General features: G+C 50.0%; 4 protein-coding genes across 4 annotated transcripts; 2 read left to right on the top strand and 2 right to left on the bottom strand.

Annotated features, from left to right (window-relative positions):
* Window positions 1-6,752: 6,752 nt before the first annotated feature.
* P884DRAFT_272396 (Sodium/calcium exchanger protein-domain-containing protein) lies at window positions 6,753-10,240 on the bottom strand (the record flags this gene model as incomplete). Its single annotated transcript, XM_069442521.1, has 2 exons — window positions 6,753-9,985; window positions 10,093-10,240. 2 exons carry the CDS (start codon window positions 10,238-10,240, stop codon window positions 6,753-6,755), a joined length of 3,381 nt encoding a protein of 1,126 aa, XP_069294608.1.
* A 2-nt stretch (window positions 10,241-10,242) lies between these two features.
* On the top strand, window positions 10,243-11,612 carry P884DRAFT_70974 (uncharacterized protein). The gene has a single exon (XM_069446038.1). It carries the CDS (start codon window positions 10,573-10,575, stop codon window positions 11,305-11,307), a length of 735 nt encoding a protein of 244 aa, XP_069294607.1. The 5' UTR covers window positions 10,243-10,572; the 3' UTR covers window positions 11,308-11,612.
* Window positions 11,613-11,917: 305 nt separating this feature from the next.
* Window positions 11,918-13,160, top strand: P884DRAFT_302562 (P-loop containing nucleoside triphosphate hydrolase protein; the record flags this gene model as incomplete). The annotated part of the gene is made up of 2 exons (XM_069444953.1): window positions 11,918-12,152; window positions 12,226-13,160. 2 exons carry the CDS (start codon window positions 11,918-11,920, stop codon window positions 13,158-13,160), a joined length of 1,170 nt encoding a protein of 389 aa, XP_069294606.1.
* A 448-nt stretch (window positions 13,161-13,608) lies between these two features.
* P884DRAFT_249953 (uncharacterized protein) lies at window positions 13,609-17,045 on the bottom strand (the record flags this gene model as incomplete). The annotated part of the gene is made up of 2 exons (XM_069440624.1): window positions 13,609-15,051; window positions 15,126-17,045. 2 exons carry the CDS (start codon window positions 17,043-17,045, stop codon window positions 13,879-13,881), a joined length of 3,093 nt encoding a protein of 1,030 aa, XP_069294605.1. The 3' UTR covers window positions 13,609-13,878.
* Between the last annotated feature and the right edge of the window lie 1,266 nt (window positions 17,046-18,311).

The raw sequence follows: 18,311 nt of genomic DNA, 5'->3' as shown, positions 1-18,311 counted from the left end.
GAACTTAAATCCTTTAGGTTACTTCAGGAACACTTGTATAACCAGGAGTTTCTCTATTACTACTACCTAGAAAAACCGCTATTCCTTAAGTTAGATGCCTACCGTAATGGCTATAACGTTATCGCTTTCTAGCTTAAGGGTAACTAGGATAGTAAGAAAATCCCTAGTAGGGATATTCCTTTAAGTGAAGTATAGCCTATCCTATTTATATTAAGAGCGACCACTAACGTGGAAAAGCGCTATAGATCTATAGAGGTAGAAATTGCTATACTTATCTAGGTAATTAGGAAACTTCGGAAGATAGTATAGTCAAATAGACACCTGGTTAATATCCTTACCAACTATACCCTAACAAAAGAGATAGTAAAGTATATATCCCTAATTATAATAGATCTAGCTAAGGCTAACCTAAAACTAGCAAATGTAGCTAATTATCTATTAGGATTTAATCTTAATATTTTCTATATCCCTAGGACACTAAATATAGTACCCGATACGCTATTAAGGTTACCTACCTAGGAGTAGAATAATCTAAAGGTTAAGAATAGCCTAGTAGACAAGCTTAGAGATATCTAGAGCGATTACTAGGATACTAATGCCTTTATAGCGGATATAATTATTATAGAACTAGTACTTAGCGATAAATTTAAGGCTAGAATTATCGCTAGCTATCCTAAGGACCAGAAGTATAGACCTATCTACTAAGCCCTCCGTGAAAACGAGAAAGACTCGGTTAGAAATGACCACGCCGGAGCCAGAAAACATAAACGGCCAAAACTGCCCATAGGACCGTTCGAACTTATAAATAGGCTACTCTTCTATATAGACTTTGACGGCACTAGAAGACTTTGCTTACTAGAAAACTATATTAACCAAGTCCTTCAGATGGTTTATAACGATATATACTATTTCGGCGAAAACAAGATGATAAACGAGCTTATAGCTATCTATTTCTATAGGAAGGCCTAGAAGGTTTCGAAGTTTATATAGTACTATAAGGTATATTAGGTAAACTTAACTAACCGTAACCTACTACTAAGGGAGCTCTAGCCTATTTATACCTAGCTAATACTATTCTATGTAGTAGCTATAGACTTTATTACTAACTTACCGCTAGCGCTAACCACTAGTACCCTCTAATCACTCGAAGGCTATACTCTTGCAGATATGCTCTGTACTATGATATATAAGTTTAGTAAGAAGAAGCTTCTCGTGGCCGGCCGCTAGATATATATAGCCAAAGAATAGGTAATAGTCCTTCTAAGGACCTAGATATTTACTAACTAGGGAATACTAGCCTAAATTATTAGTAATCGTAACCCCAAGTTTACGTCTAACTTATAGAAGGAAATATTTATATTACTAGGAACCAAGCTACTATTTTCTACGGCCTATTATCTGTAGACTAATAGGTAATCTAAACAAACGAACTAAACTATAGAAATCGCTTTATAAATGAACTTTATAGTCAATTCTAACCGCTTATAGGTTAAAATCCTACTAGCCTTGTAGTATTATCTTAATAATACTCTAGTTACTAGTATTAGGAGGTCCCTAAATAAACTGGTATATGGATTTAAACCGTACTTAGTACTAGATATCCTAAGTAGGAAAATTGCCAGAACTAGTAGGTATAAGGCCTTAGAAATCCTATATAAGTAGTACTAGGCCGAAGCTAGTAAAATGATTAATCGGGCTATAGCACTAGCTAAACTACGGTATAACTAGAGATATATACCTACCAAATTCGAAGTTAGGGATACCATTTGGCTATGGCTATATAAGGGATACCATTTACCTAGCAAACCTAATAGGAAATGGTTAGCCTAGAGAGTAAGACTATTTAAAATCAAGCGAAGGATAGGAAAACTAGCTTATAAGCTAGATTTTCCTAAATCCTAGAAGGTCTATCCGGTTATATCCGTCGCCTAACTCTACCGTATTAAACAAGGTCCCGATCCGTTCAAAAGAACCACACTACTACCATAGCCAATTCTAGTTGACGGTAAGGAATACTAGCAGATCGAGAAGATTATCAACTACCGTATACGTAGAAAGAAGCGCCTAAGGGTTAAATACCTTGTTCGCTAGCTTGGATTTGACATAAAAGACGACTAATGGCTTCCCTAGAATGAACTAGAGGCTACTTCTAGTGAATTAATCTAGGAATATATAAATCGCTATTAGATTTAACCGCTACCTAGAAAGAAACGAGGCCGACCCCCAAAGTAGAAGACTTCTAGCTAGACCTAGGATATTATACCTAGCTAGGAAGAAGCCAAATAACACCTAGAGATATATACCTTTAACAGGCTACCCTAAATCTATTTTAATACTAGAAAACCTATTACTATTCCTTATACTATTATCTTTATTACTACTTTCATTCTAAACTCTACTATTTACTATATATAGGCTACTTTAAACTATATATCTAGCTTAGTTAGCTACCGAATAACCTGACTATTTAGTAAATAGGGCTAAATAACCTACCTATCTAGTATAATAGGGCTAAATACTAATAGCTTAAGCCTTCTTTCATCTTATCTTCAAAAGCCTTGCCTAAAAACTATAAAAACCCCTAGATTTCCTACTATTTTCTAGTTTTTCGAACCTCTTCAATTCTTCTATAATTTCTTTAATAACTAACCTTCTTTTCTAACCTTCAAACCCTCTAACACTAGCCTTTTCTATTAATATAACTATATAGCCATCGCCTATAGCTTATATACCTCTATTTCCATCAAAAGGAGGCCCTAGAGAGTATTTTCCTACTACCTTTTACTTTATTCTATCATACATATAAGAAAACCACACTCTTTCGCGACTTTTGCTAAGTTTGTCGACCTAGAACAGCTTAGTTCCATTAGTTATAATGGCCAAATCTAGAAGCAAGGCCAGAAAAAGCGATAAACAGGCTACCAAAGGCACCTAGGGCCCTATAGTAGCAATAGCAACCATAGTAGCGACCCTAGCCACCGGAAACAAGCCTCCGGTTAGCTAGTAAGATACACCTATATTATAGTTAGCAATAGCAACCGAAGTAGCCGACACCCTAGCTACCGCGTTCATGCCTATCAATCGGCGGAAGAAGTAGACAGCTATAGAGGCATCTAACTAGGCATAGGCCATACCTACGCCCGTACTAGGCATATACTCCAGCCCTATAAGCGAAAACAATACCCCGGCGGATAGCGATGTCCAAAATCTCCTTGAGAACCTAGATATAATACTAGAAAGCGGCACAGGCTTTACGGCCAACCTAGGTGCCGAAGAGGAATTCCGCAATGACCTAGCAACGGGTAGCCCGGTCCGAGTACGCTATAAAGAGGCAGCTATAGCCTTCGAGGGCGAAGATCCTAATATACTATAGTATAACCTATAGTATATACCCTCTCGAGTTACTAATGCCTCTTATAATATTACCTATAACACTTTTAGCCCTTTATACCTATAGTTTCTAGAGGACGCTATAGTCAAATGGTATTATAATAGTAAGACGGGTACTATAGCCTAAGTCCCTAGAAGCGTGATTAATACGGTCTATATTGGTAAGAGCAAGTATAAGGTAGTTTACCTACTAGCCGTATACTACTTCGTCAATAGCTACTAGTTATAGGGAGAGCAAATGACTATAGCTAACTATAAGACCTTCTATAGTGTAGATAAGGACAATGCTACCAAGATTCCCTATTTAGAGGCTAAATTTACCTTTATCAAGATCAAGGGCGAAATGAAGGTAATACTATTTAGTATCATTATAGGTACCTCTATTATAGTCGACCTATATAAAGCCATTAATAGTAATAATGACTATATTATACCGGTATTATTTTTCGCTAAGTATTACGAGACCTTGAACCTATAGGGAGGATTCTAGCCTTATACTATTAATAGCAATATAGTATATAAGATAGGGGGCACCTATATAGTTATATATATCTAACGTATTAGTAAAACCGGGTAGGTCCCTATTGATATAATCAAGGTATACTAGTATAAGTAGCTAGCTAATGCCTTCCTTAATATTCCTATAGATAAGGATATTACACCGACTCTACTATCGTTAATTAAGGTCGCTATTACTAAGGTATAGGATATAGTAAATAAGAAGAGGCCTCTAACGCTACTAACTATACGCTAGGCAATTCCAATGCTCGAGCCTACCGACTTCCCATCCTATAAATTAGATATAGCTTAACTAAAGTAGGACTATTAAGAGTCTAGCCCTACCGACGCCACCTAAGATACGACCATATACCTATATATATATACTAGCTTACCTATAGCTATACTATAGGGTACTAAGCAATATAACAAAGAAAGTATATCGGTCATTAATAAGACTATAGCCAATATTACTACTAGCCTAATAGCCTAGGCCTTGTTATAGCTAGACTCGATACTCTAACCGCCCAAGCCCGTGCCTTAGCCTACTATACCTATTAGGTATATATAGTATAGGGCACCTACCAGCAGATTTGCCTATAGGACTAAGAGAGATACTAAGGACAAAGAGGAGGAGGCCGAGTCCTAGGGCAGGCTTAATAATATATATGTTACCTTCGATAGCCTCGAAGAGGTAGAAAACACCCTTGCTAGTATAGAGTTTGACCCCTTTACTAGTACTAATGTTATTAAGTCCGGCTTATTATATCTATTTATAGTTATAACAATTAGGCCCGTCAAGGACTACCTTACCTATACCTACTAGAAATGCTATAGTAACAAGGAAATACTTATCTATACCTACTACTAGATCCGCCGTTTCTACTAGAAGGCTAGTAATGATTTATATAAGGCTAATATAGCTATATATAGCCTTAAGAAAAAGCTAGAGAATATATATAAAGCCTACTATACTACTAGTATAGTACCTACTAGTATACTAGAGCCTAAGGAACTACTAATAGCCTATATCTATATATTAAAGGGAGATAGTAATACCTTAGTTAACGGCTACCTATTTAAACTTAGTTACCTTTATTATAGCCTAACTAGTTACTAAGGCCTATACTCTATACCTATAAATATTACTATAGCCTATAGTACTATTAAGGATAACAAGACTAATAAAGACTTTACCAAACGCTAATACCTAGCTACTAAGGCTAACCTTCTTAATATAGGTCAGGCTATAGTCTAGAGGCAAGATAAGGCTATTAGTAGCATCAAAAGGGACCTTAACCAAGTTAAGGAGGAGCTTAGGCAATTAAAGGAGGCTTCTACAATCGTAAATAATAACTACACAGCTACCCTTAACTAGAGGAAGGGAGCAGACGAGAAGATATAGTAACTAGAAGAAACGATCGCCCGGCTTACTAAGTATATTATAGTAATTACTATATTATAGAAGGCTTCTAAGAGCCAAGAGCCTATAGCTCGCCTACCTCTACTAGCCACTATAGGACACGGTACTCCCCCGAGCTTGATTACCAGGCCGATAGCATACCTACCGCTACCTACAGCCACTAGCCAGAAACGCCTACGCTTAGACACGCTAGCGTAGGAGAGCCCCTCGCGTAAGAGGGCCACCAGTACGGTCCACGGCAACTATACCCCGGTTAGGGATACCTAGGCCAGGCCTAAAACACTTATACGGCCCCCTTAGGAGCGTCCGTCTATAGTGTCGGTATTTATCGTAAATTTGGGAACTACTAGGAAGAAGGACTAAGGGACAGACGGATTTAACAATAGAGAGGATAAACGGGACACTTGCTAAGATTATTACTATAGATAAATGACTAATATATCTACTAAGTTATAATAGGTCGTTATATTTTTCTTTTCAAACCCTAGTACCTATTATAGTATATAGCTATTAGTAGGTCAGATCCGATAGACCTACTAATAGGGATAATAAGCTAGGGGTTATAGATATATATTTAGATAGTATCCCTAAGTGCCTCTGGTACTTGGAAGAATTAACGTATCTTACTACCACTTCTATAGACCGTACTAGTAGGTCTAGGAGTGCCGCCCATGGTACGAATACCGCTGTGGTGTCGTATCTTGTAGCCTGTCCGAGCTATAGTCATTTGTAGCCATCGAGCTGTAGTAGAAAACGGAAACAAAGAGATTGGCGGCGCTCGGCGGCGCTCTCCCCGTTGTTCTAGAAGACTGCCAATCTATTCTGCCTAAATCTCGCCCGTTCTTGCCTGCAAATGGATCGAAGGGAAACTTTGCAAACGTTGAGCAGCCACCGACCATTGTACATGTGAGTGGACGCTGGATTGGAATTGAAGATGCAACGGTTTCAACTGAGACGGACCGAATAATCCACCAGTCACGGCACCGCTCTTGGGCACACCGTCAGACATGTATTTATGTTTGTACATACCTTGTTTTTTAAAACTCCCCTTGAGATAATAGGCCACGGATGTGTAGTAATAACAAAGGGAGACGAGGAAACAGAATGGGGAGTAATGATTTGACTTTACAAAATCAATTAAAAACAAAAAGAAGGAGAAGAACAAGAAGGAGAGAGAGAATTACTCGGTCAAGAAAGCCGAAACCAGACTGTATAGACTGTACGGGAATTGAATATATTCCACACCGCGTCCCGTTTTGTATAACCTCTCATATTTAACGTTACTGGCCTGCCCATCTGCCCTCGACCAAGCCCAAAACCATGGTGTAATTATGTACATACAGGCAAACGAAAGAGTCAATCTGAAATTACGGCTAGCCTACCCCCAATAAGCAACAGCAAAGGTTCTCATCATGACTCATTATTGATACCCCACAGGGTCTCAGTATGCCGGCCCGGAGAGACCCCTTCCAATGGTCTTGAAGTTATAGCTCGTCCACTGACCATCCGTCCCCAACGTGTCAAACCGGCTCACCCCTTTCTCAGGTTCGTCCAGGCTGGTGCCGAAGCCACTGGAGTAGAAACCGACGATGACGACCATGTAGCTCAGCAGCAGAATGCTACCCTTGAAATAGTTGCTCTTGCCTTCGCCGTACATGTAGCTAAGGAGGAACACGCACAGAATTACTGTCACCATATCCCACTGGGGAAAGAGCAAGCTGAAGGTGTACCGTGCAACGTCCTCGGCCGGGATCCTTTGCGGATTGACGGCCGAGAAGAGCACCAGAGCGGGAACCTGCAGAAGGCAGACCTGCAGAGCATAGGCGGATCCAATCTCCATGGAGAGGGCAATATTGCCGTTCATGGCGAACGAGATGGCGTTAAGAAACTCGGTAGTATTGGGTACCAGCGCAAACAGCGTGATCCCGAGGAATTTCTCGTCGATGTCAAAGCTCTCGAGCACAACGTCAACCGTGTCCACGAGGATCTCCGCGATGACGGCATACAGCACGGTCGCACCCATCAGGATGATGGAGCTCTTGAGTCGGCTCCAGTTGGGCGCATCATGGCCGCCATGGCTGTCTGCCTGTGCGCCTGTCGGCCCTGCCCCATCGTCTTGCCCGGGAATGAAAGCGCCGCTGCGTGCAGTACCCGAATGGCCCCCCGAGGTTGCGTGATGGGCCGCCGTTGAGATGACGCCCGGCGGGCCTCGTCTGTGGCCTTGGACGTTCCTAGCAGCAACGGTTGCGGCAGTTGCCGCGATCTCGGCGACTTGGTGGACCAGGTTGCTATTTTGAGCTTCGGTGAGCCCGGGGATGCTGATGGTGGGACCCGTGGCCTCGGTGGTGCCGTATCCAGCAGGCTTTGGCGGAACAACGTGAGGCGTGCTGTTGGCCCCGCCGCCTAGAAGTGGTGTGTCTTGCCGCGTCTCGTCGTCCGGGAGGGGGTATTGGCCAACCTGCCGCAGAGACTGGCCAAGTATGCGCTTGTACAGGTGCGAATCCCGGATGTCGGTGGCGCTGGCCTCTCCGGTAGATGGGTTGCCTAAAGGTCGAGGCGTCTGGTGAGGCGTGTGGTGTTCCTCGTGCTTCTTCTCCTCTATTTCCATGTTCCAGATAACAGCGGCATGCGTACGCAGCGTGAACCAAAGGCCAATCACATAAGACATGAACAGCGTGCCAGCGGCAAGATAACAGTAGGGGCGCACCACCTCAACATAGAACCGGTCACTGAGAGCCGGAGTCTGCGAGAAGTAGCAGCGGCGACAATCCCGCAAGACCCCACCGCCAGCACCGGGCGCGCCAAAGTTCAAGCAATCTTGGCACGTCAGCTCATGGGTACCATATATCTGGTAGAAGAGGGTTGGGCTGAAGGCACCAATGACTCCGAATAGCAGCATGGTCGAGGTCACGCCTGCCGACTTTGAGTTGAAGCGTTGAGTCTTACGCTTGATAGCCCCAAAACACATCGACAAGCCCGGCAGGAAGAGTATGCCTGCAAAGATGCTGCCAACGATGCTGCCTTCAACGAGCTGGGCTTTGCCCTGCCGCAGGGCGACGCAATAAAGAAATACCTCCACAACGGTGGAGAAAAAGGCGTTGATGGCGGCGCCGAGACCCATCGATGACTGAGCCGAAATGGACGCTACTGCCTGGCCGATAAAGTAGGCGAGCGGGATGATGGACAGCAGGCCAGAGATAAAGAGAAAAGCCGGAGACGTGAGAAAGTTTTGCATGTGAAGGAGCCCGTCGAGGACGAGCCAGTCGAAAATGACAAAGCTTACAATGGCCATCAGGTTGATCAGGAAGATGTTGGTTCCGTCGACTGTGTACTTCCAGTACTTGCGTCCGACCGCCCGGTAGGTGCAGACCAAGATGGAAGAATGGGGTGCCGCGGGTGCCCGGGCGGAGGCGATGTCCGACTCGAAGGACAAAGCCAGCGGGTGGCGTCGAAGATGGGAGAATAAGAGCATTGTCACCTTGCCCATGGGGATGGTGAAAACCAGAAACCAACAGATGGCAGAGACGGCAAAAAGAGAAGGCGTGATCAGGAAGTAGAAGAACGCGAAGAAAACGACGCGACCGAGGTTCCACTCTCCGCGCCCGAACAGCCTTCGCTTCATCCGCGGAAGATGGTCGTCAAACACCTGTCCGCGACTCCTGTCCAACAGGCTCTCCGTCTCGTCCGGCTCCGAGTCGAGGCTTCTCCGAGACCGCCCAACGATGGAGCGGTTTCTGTCGGGCCCGAAAAACAGACGCCCATATTCCAAATCACCGCTTTGCCACTGCTCATACTCGCTAATGCTCCGACCCTCGCCCTGATCCTCGTCTAGGTAGGCCTCTTGCTGCTCCAGTCGGACAAATTTGCCAAACGGGTAGAAAAGATATCCTGCCAGACCCCACAGAACCCGCCCATACTCCCGCCCGCCAGGAGCGGCGGCAAAGAGAAAGCATATGGCGGCGCCTGTGAAGGCAATGAGGGCCATCCACCAACCAAACGCTAGCGTCCAGAGGATATTGAACAAAAGCAGCCAGGTGCTGACATGACCGCCAGGCGAGGAGTGAATGTCGCCCTCGGCGTTCTTCTGCACCGAGCGGCTCTTCTTGTATAAGGCAGGCTTCCATAACCTGATGCCAAATGGGTGTGTCTGATTGATTGCCTGCTGACGATCCTTGAGCGTGAAGCTCTCGGCATCGCTGATGTTCCCGTCATCGTCCACGGGCATCGTGTCGTCCGGGAGGTTCGCCTCGAGTGCGCCTCCTCCGGTATCGTCTTCAATACCGCTACCGGCTTCATGAACTCGGTCATCAGGTCTCTTGTTAGCGGCATCATCATCTTCGTCTTCTAATTCGTCGTCGTCGTCGTCGTCGTCTTGACGTGAGTGGATCCTCGCGTGTGCGGGCGGAGCGCCAGCTCGCCTCCGGAGTGAGGTCGCGTAACTTTGTTGACGGACTGCCGCATCAGCCTCAACCTCAGCAATGCCATCATCGACAGAGAAAACGCCTCCTCGGTGAGGACCTTGGGCGTTAGATGACGCGCGCCGCGTCATGGGCGGTTTTCGCGGGCGTGGCCGCGGAGTTCCTTGGCTGGACCGCGGCATCGCTAGATCAGCAGCTGGGGACGGGCCTCCGTCGGAGCGCAAAGGGTTTCCAGCATTTGGGTTACGGGTTGAATCTGCAAAGTAGAAAGAACGAGGTCAGCCGACTTCCGCGCCCTCGATGGTTCCAAAACAACCACAATGCCAAGCGCACGTTGCGGGGCCGTTGATCGCTGGTACCCACTTTCTGGCCTCCGCCCAGCATCAGCCGACCGGAGGACTTCGGATGCCCGATCATCGCCCTCAACGGCGGGGTTGAACTGTGAAGGTCGTCGGGTTTCTCGAGGAGGGAAATCAGTCGGCGGCTCGTGGCCAGCGCCAGGTGAGTCCATGGCGATCGGAAAGAAGATGAACCGCAGGATAAGACGGCGATACGGATGAAATAAGTCTGGTCGAAGCGAAGTGCGTTCGGGGGGTCTGGTCCAGATGTAGCTCGTCTCGACGTTTAACGCGGGAGACTAAAACCGGAAAGAACGCCGTTGTGGATGAAAATCACAGCGGGTTCATGAGGGCGTGGAAGTTGCACGTGCCCAAGTTAAGTGCACTCGGCGTTGGCTCCTTTCGCGGAGCCGTTCAAGAACAAGGCGCGATTGGGCGCAGGCGTGGTGGTTTTGGGAACACCGTCTGCAAGGAAGTCTTCAGCGGATAAAGAAAACCTAGAAACATGGGGAGTTTTGCTGCTGGATGGTGCTCGAGTCCAGTTTCCCAGCGCGGACAGTTACTCGGAAATAAGGCAACCCTTGGAAAGCAGGAAAGTGGCGTGCTAGGCAGCTGGGATCGACCCTGGGATCACAGAGAGATACGCCTCCTTCACAGTCGAACAAATGCAACGGTTCTTGTAAGACCACAAACCAGAAGGGTCCATATAAAAATCGTACAGTTCTACAGGTCAATTGTCCGTCGAAGAAAACCACCTGAACTGGTGCGAGGTGAAGGTCATACTTCCTGCTACCCTTATGCATCTTTCTCGGTCGGGGTTATGACACTGCATAAACGGACTAAGCACTATCCGACACGCGGGGCTACGGTGCCGCGCTGTAGCAGAACTGCACTATCAGGTAAGACAGCTGCAGCTGATGCGGCCGGGGTGGGTCGCGTGGGGACCAAGGCAACGGAATGCTGGGCATGTGCCGCCAATGAGGGTGGCGGTGCTCATCGCAGGGAAGGCGCAGGAAAGGCACCAACCTCCTGTCGGACACCCAATGTTGTTGGGCATTATCGAGGGCAGCGTGACATTCAGAAGCTCCATAACTACCTATCGGCAAGCGCGTTTTGTGCTCGGAGTAAGGGAGGGAGTCAGTGTACGTTTAGGGCGTGGCAAATACCATGGTGCCTTATCATCAGCTGCGTCGCACTTTTCGCCATCTCATCGAATGACAACCCTGACCACCGAAAGTAGGTAGAAATGATGGGGGCGCCGGTGCTGAAAGATCTCAAGACTCTAATGGCAAAGCAACGCGCGGCAAAATAGTGGATGTAGCCTGGGGAAAACACTCCCTTTGTGGGACGAAGAAATAAAATAGCCTGGCTATTTCAGCTGGCTTCTAAGTGTGGTGCTGGCACCAGGGCGAGGAAACGCCATCTGGCCAAGCCTAAACGTAATTCGAAACGCGATAAGCTTGCTTCGGTGCGGTTTGGCGCAATGACATCACTGCAACCCGCTGTTCGAGCTCTTATCAACCACTGCCGATAACGATCCAAAGGAAGCGCCAAGTCACGTGGATCAGTCGTACAGGCTCGGCGAGCGCTAGAGCCACGCTGTGAGCTGCATTGCGTGGAACTGCGCTGCCTTCGACCTTGCCGCCGGCTGTGTTGTTGGCATCCCACCTCGTCGATTTCCAGCCCACAGCACAACACGACTCGCCACAACCGTTCCTCTCCTGCCCGCGTAGAACGACACCGTCATCGCCGCGCTACGACCCCTCCTTGCGTCGTTGCGGTTTTCGCGGGCAGCCTGTAACCTCCCAGGACCCGATCCCTCTTCATCGCCGTTGAGCGACGCCGCCACCATGGCGCTCGACAACTACTACCACAACAAAATCGAGGCTATGCAGCTCGAGATCCTCAAGGGTCAAGCTGTTCTTCGCCGCCTTGAAGCCCAGCGGAACGACTACAACTCGCGAGTACGGCTGCTGAGAGAAGAGCTGGGCCTGCTGCAACAACCAGGCTCGTACGTCGGCGAAGTGGTCAAGGTGATGAGCACCAAGAAGGTTCTCGTCAAGGTACACCCGGAGGGGAAATACGGTATGTGTCCCTTTGCTGCCACAATTTTTGAATAACGATCCCTCGTGTGCTAATGCTGTCCGTTTCCATCAAGTGGTCGATGTCGCCGACTCTGTCGACGTCTCAAAGCTCACCGTCGGCAAGCGCGTAACTTTATTATCCGACTCGTATAAGCTCGAAAAGATCCTTCCCTCGTCAGTCGACCCACTCGTCTCCCTCATGATGGTCGAGAAGGTGCCCGACAGCACCTACGACATGATTGGTGGCCTGGATCAGCAAATCAAGGAAATCAAGGAAGTCATCGAGCTGGGTCTCAAGCATCCCGAGCTGTTCGAATCGCTCGGAATTGCCCAGCCCAAGGGAGTCTTGCTTTATGGCCCTCCCGGGACCGGGAAGACCCTGCTCGCCCGTGCCGTGGCTCACCACACCGACTGCAAATTCATTCGTGTGTCTGGCTCCGAGTTGGTGCAAAAGTACATTGGCGAGGGTAGCCGTATGGTTCGCGAGCTATTTGTCATGGCACGGGAGCACGCTCCTAGTATCATTTTCATGGACGAGATCGACTCCATTGGCTCGTCCCGCGTCGAAGGCTCCTCAGGCGGCGACTCCGAAGTCCAGCGAACCATGCTGGAGCTTCTTAACCAACTTGATGGTTTCGAGCCGACCAAGAACATCAAGGTCATCATGGCGACAAATCGGCTGGATATCCTAGACCCGGCTCTTCTGCGGCCCGGCCGCATCGACCGCAAGATCGAGTTCCCCCCTCCAAGCGTCGAGGCCCGTGCCGATATTCTTCGCATCCACAGCCGCAAAATGAATCTGACGCGTGGAATTAACCTTACCAAGATCGCTGAGAAGATGAACGGTTGCTCTGGCGCGGAGCTTAAAGGCGTTTGTACTGAGGCTGGCATGTATGCCCTGCGGGAGCGGCGCGTGCATGTGACACAGGAGGACTTCGAGCTTGCCACGGCCAAGATTTTGAACAAGCACGACGACAAGGAGGTGTCTCTGGCTAAGCTTTGGCGCTAGTTGGTGAAATGGAAGGGCGCCTGCAGCAAGGTTGGTGGGCACTCAGTTGTATACTGCGCTGCGCTCTGCGGATGTTGGGGCTTAGCCTGATTGCTTGTGGATGAGGAGACTCTGCGTTGCTCTGTCTCTGCCAAAATGATCTGATCTCACCGCGTCGCTGCCGCCGAGCTTACCAGATCGTGGCGGCCCTGACCAAATTGTGAAATGAGGCGCATTATGTACAATACGGAGTCGTGATTTATATCCAGCAGACGCGGCAAAATGAGAAGGGAGTCACCTGTCGACTGATTCCTATTCGTCTCGTCCCCCTCTTGCGCTAGATACTCCGTCTGATTAGCCAACGCTCCATCTCCAGGGGCTGTCAACACTGCTGCAATTGTGTGGGCCGCCATCAAACACGGAAGATGAGAAACCAAATTGCCAGTCCATTGCTCTTGCTGTCCTCGCCGTAATATAGTTATCTAGGTATCATCGAAAAAACAAACCTGTCCCCCCTCTCGAAAATCCGATGGATATCCACTTTATGAGACAAAACGGAGCAACGTCCTCAACCGATGCAGCCGCGGGCTATGTTATGGACGTAAACCCTTCCAGCTAGGCCTCTTTAACTATGCCATGTGTAGCCCTTTTCACTTGCTAAGGCTGTCGTTTCACCAGTCGTACCCAAACTTGTGCATCAAAGGAGCCAGGTTTTGTGCTGCCAACACCAGCAGCACTTCTAGTACCCTAAGCTTCCGCTTCTCTCTCTTCCTTTGGCATCGGTTCCGCCACCGCCGTGCTCTTGTATCCTCCGTATCCACTCTAGTACCGTCTCGTAACAAAGCACAAATTGCCGCAGGCTCTGTACCATGCTCAGCCTCTGGCCCCTGAAATCTTCAACCGTTTGCGCAATCAGATCCAGGCTGTCGTCGTCGAGCCAGCTTGTGTCAATGTCGTAGCTTTGCTCCGGGGGTCGGGACTGGTCAGCCGTCAAACGGTCAGAATTCGCCGCACCACCCATGCTGACATGCCCGCTCAAGTCGCAATTAGGTGTGCTCGACTGGGCACTGCAGCCGGTCCCATTCTTGGATTGGGCTAACACGTGTTGTCTTTGGCGCTTTAGCATGTCGATGACGCTGTCGACGGTGCAAAACGCTCCCGTGCGGCCGCAGCCGGCAGAGCAATGGACCAACATCGGCCTAGCATGTTCCCGCGGGTCGGGCCCGTCGTGCCAATTCAGCAACAAGGTCTCGCTCCCTTCTCTCTTCGGACTGTCAGGGCTGCCTCGATCGGAGCCGGGCTGCGTAGAGGAGTTGCTCGCCGAGTCGGGCGTGACGTCGCTATTTTGGCGCGACGAGGGTGCCGAGGTGGGCGTCCTGGGCACATCGAGAGGGGGCGCGCTGCGCTGCATCATATTTGCCAGTTCCACGAGTGCGAGGAGATGGCTGGGCTGTGCCGGGGCGCCAAAATCTGGCCAAGACGGGTAGTGAAGCTGTGTAACCTCGCGAATAGGGGAGAAGGGATGGGCCGCGTGGCTGAGTGCAAACTTGCGGATGATGACATATGGTCTTTCGTTAATCGCGGGCGCCTGTGGGGGAAACGTGAACTGGTTGGTCGTTTGCGTCCCAGAGTCGACATTGGTCGTCGTCTTCGCACGCCGCCGGGGTCCATCCGCCACGGGCGGATCAGAAGACGATCCCTCGGTTGAGCCAGCCGAGCCGTCCATAGCTGCGGATGGCCTCCGCTTGTCCAGATCGAGCGAGACCTTCTTCTCCGACAACGCGCGCAGTCTCATGGGGCCGAAGTCATTACCTTTCCAGTAAGGATGGCATTTCAACTGCCCACCTTCTGACTCGGCCGTCAACATGACGATGACCCGCACATCATTGTCCCAGACTACAGACCAAAAGTCCTACGCGACGAAATTAGCGGCCGCTCACTAGGGAAAGCCCCAATGCCTGGAGTGGGAAGGTTGCGGATTCTCACCTCAAAGGTAGCCGGGAGGGGACCTTGGCTGGCGATGTAGCGCTTGTAGCTCCGCTTGGCTTGCAGGTGGCTCGCATTCACGTAGTCACAGGCGCCTTCCGGGCGGCCCAAGAGCTTCACCCTAGCATGTTCGAACGGCAGAATATCCTTGTACCTGTTCTTTCCCCCTTTTTCAATGCCCGACAATTGCACCTTGGTATTTTTGGTCTCGGATCCTTCCCGAGCATCCGCGGGCTTGGTCACAGAATACGCTTCGCGCATGCGCAACTGTTCTGTGCGTTCAATGTGCAGGAACTTGTCTGATACCCTCTTCCCATGATCCTCAGATTCGGCCGCCTCGCGGAGCCACCGTGGAAGGCTGGCTGGAGCGAGGCCCGACGGCACATTTACGTCCATTTGCCCAACGCCATCCACTAAATCCTGGTTCTGACGAATATTATTGAAGAAGGGGTTCGCAATCTCATTCGTGTTAGGCAGAAGTACTCCGCCAATCACCGATGGTAGATTGGCCCGTGAACTACCCGATGCTAGCCCACCTCCGAGCGACAGGCCAGGAGACGGACCGCCCGAAGAGCGGTCGATAAGACCTGGGTATGCTGCTGCGAACGCGTTGAATCCTCCGCGCAGGATGCTGGCAGGGCCCGAGTAGCCCTCATTAGTGAATTTCTTAATCATGTGCACAGCCGAAGAGGCATCCCGCTGGTCGAACGAGGCAGCATCGTATACGACGAGATGTCTCGCATCGCGCCACTTGGAGAATTTCTCTTGGTTGTGATCCCCTTGAAATGTTTGCTGCAACTTCTGCAAATTGAACGTCGCCCTCTTCAACAAGGTCGTGGGAATGCACAGGTTCAAGGCGCCACGCACCCTCGACTGCGCAAATTGGGCCGAGACTCTGAGATCTAATAAGAGAATCTGCTCGTCTTCTTCCAAGAGGTCCCTGAGTTGTGCGGGGGTTATCATAGAGGGTCCGCCATTTCCTGGTGTCTGGGGTGTAACAGTCGATTCAGTCTTTGTGAGCGGACTCGGTCTCTCCGAGTTCGCCCTGCTGCTGGTTACCGGCTGCGGTGATGGCCAGCCCATCGCGCCGGAAATATTAGAGCTGATCGCCACCCGGTTGGGAGAGGCAACGGGTGACTGGGCTGTCGGCGGCGAGAAGTCGCTGCTGTCCATGGTGGGAAGCGAAGGCCGGTTCAGCGAAACAGCGGAACTCCGCTTGGAGTCGGCAGATACATATGCGGAATCTCGTTGCACATTTTCAGGCTCCTTGGAACGCTTGTCACCGGAACCATCCGCTGAGGCAAACGACGCGGTGGCTAGACGAGACGGTCGCAGAATCGAAATATCCAAACCATCCCCCCCCTGGGTGTACCACTTCGAGGGGCGTGGCCGCTGCAGGGTGGGCGGGGTTGAGGCCAATGGTGTCTGCGAACTGCCCGCCGAAGCACCAAAGTGGGAGGCTGACAGGCTAAATGTGGCCCTCGCATGGTTCGCGTCAATCTGTCTCCGGAATGCTTCGAATTCGGGGTTCGCGTCCAGAGGAAGCTGCTTGGGAATCGCTGCAGCGAATGACTTTACTGAAGACGGCGGCGAGCTCCAATGTTCTCGCGGAACCAAGCACGAGTCGCGCGGGCCACCGTTAGAATCCACGGCCAATCCAAAATAGCTGGGGCTCGAGGCTCGGCCATCCTGGGTAACTCCCCGTGCGGTTCCCGGAGAGAGTTTCGGCGGGTATGGCTGTCCGGCCGAGGTTGGCAGTCGCGGCGGGGACAAAGGAGAAGTCGCTGGCTTCGCGTTCATGTATGACTGAGAACCGGAGAGGGCCTGAGCAAGGCCCCGAGGGCTCACCGCCGGCACGGGCCCGGGGGTCGTCATTGTATAATACGAGGGTCGATCGTTCGTCCGATGCTCCGAAGGCATGGCGATGGCAGGGGCGTGGCGGGCGGAGGAACGTAACGGCTCGTGTCGGAGATGGCTCTCGGTTCAACGGCCGTGGATATTTTGGGAACGGATTGTCTTGGGCGCAGCCCGTCATAGACCCCCCATATTGAGTCACTATCGTGGGTTGTGAAAGTGTTTGCGACTGGCCGGAGGTGCCAAAGTTATCTCTACCGCAACCGCGGTTTGCGCTCGAAGGTGCTATTAAACGGTGTCAAAAATCTGACGAGCGGAAAGTTGTCTGGTGGTCAAGTCCTCAGCGCAGTCTCATCGTCGGCAGGGAGATGGCCGTGCATAATCGTCAATACGTTGTCGGGCGGTCCGATGATTCGGGTCCTGGCTTAAACTCGCCGTCTTCGAACTTGTGGAGATTTGTCTTAGATTCAGGTGGAGCAGGGCAATGACCCCTGTCAGTGATGTCGCCTGGCCGAGTCCTCCGTGGGGTGGAATCTCGGATGGCCAAGCACAACACAGCAGCGTACTCCTGAGATAGTGGACAATACTAAGAGTAGTTCTTTGCCTGCTCACAGCTCTTGGTGCCACGACGACCGCCGGCGGTGAAATCTGGTAAACGAGAGATGGTAGAGCAAGGCGTGTCTTCGAGCACGTCGCCAGGGATCTGATATGCTTGAGCGGGAAATTTTGCGAAATGTCAAGATCCAATCTTGGCAAGTTACTAATAAGCAATGAAGGTAGGGTACGAGGTAGGGTACGGAGGAGTTGGTGTAGTGTGCTAGTACTCTCGAGGCGCGCTTGGTAAGAAGTGGACATCCAATAAAGACAATTGGGAAGGCGGGAATGTTGCATGTTCCAGTGAGTGTTCAGGAAGGCGAAAACACTAACTAGCGCGCACGCATGGGGGAGAGATGGGAAACGCTGATGTCAAGATGCGCAGGGGGAGCGGGTGCCCAAAGGTTCCAGCCTTCTCAAAAGGGAAATGATCTTCCAACCCGGAAATGGCACGCGGCGGGACTTTAGCTGCCTGGTGCCTGGACCCGTTGACCCCACAGTGACCTCACCAGCGGAATCCCGAGGCGTTTAGTATCAACCACCGCGTCGCGTAGCGTCCGGAATATAGCAGAGTCCGGAGACACCTACTTCTACTCGAGGTGCCAGTACTAGCATTGGCGTACTCATGCGCACATTCTGGCTACTAGAGAGTTCATCTCGTGTGTACGAGACTTTGAGCTCCGAGTTCGTTGGCAGCTGTGATCCTTGTGGTGGCGGCGCAAAGACCCGGCACTCGAA

This window comes from Thermothelomyces heterothallicus (assembly GCF_042370625.1).
Source record: "Thermothelomyces heterothallicus CBS 202.75 unplaced genomic scaffold P884_scaffold_27, whole genome shotgun sequence".
Taxonomy (NCBI): Eukaryota; Fungi; Ascomycota; class Sordariomycetes; order Sordariales; family Chaetomiaceae; genus Thermothelomyces; species Thermothelomyces heterothallicus.
This window is presented reverse-complemented; position numbering and strand designations above follow the sequence as displayed.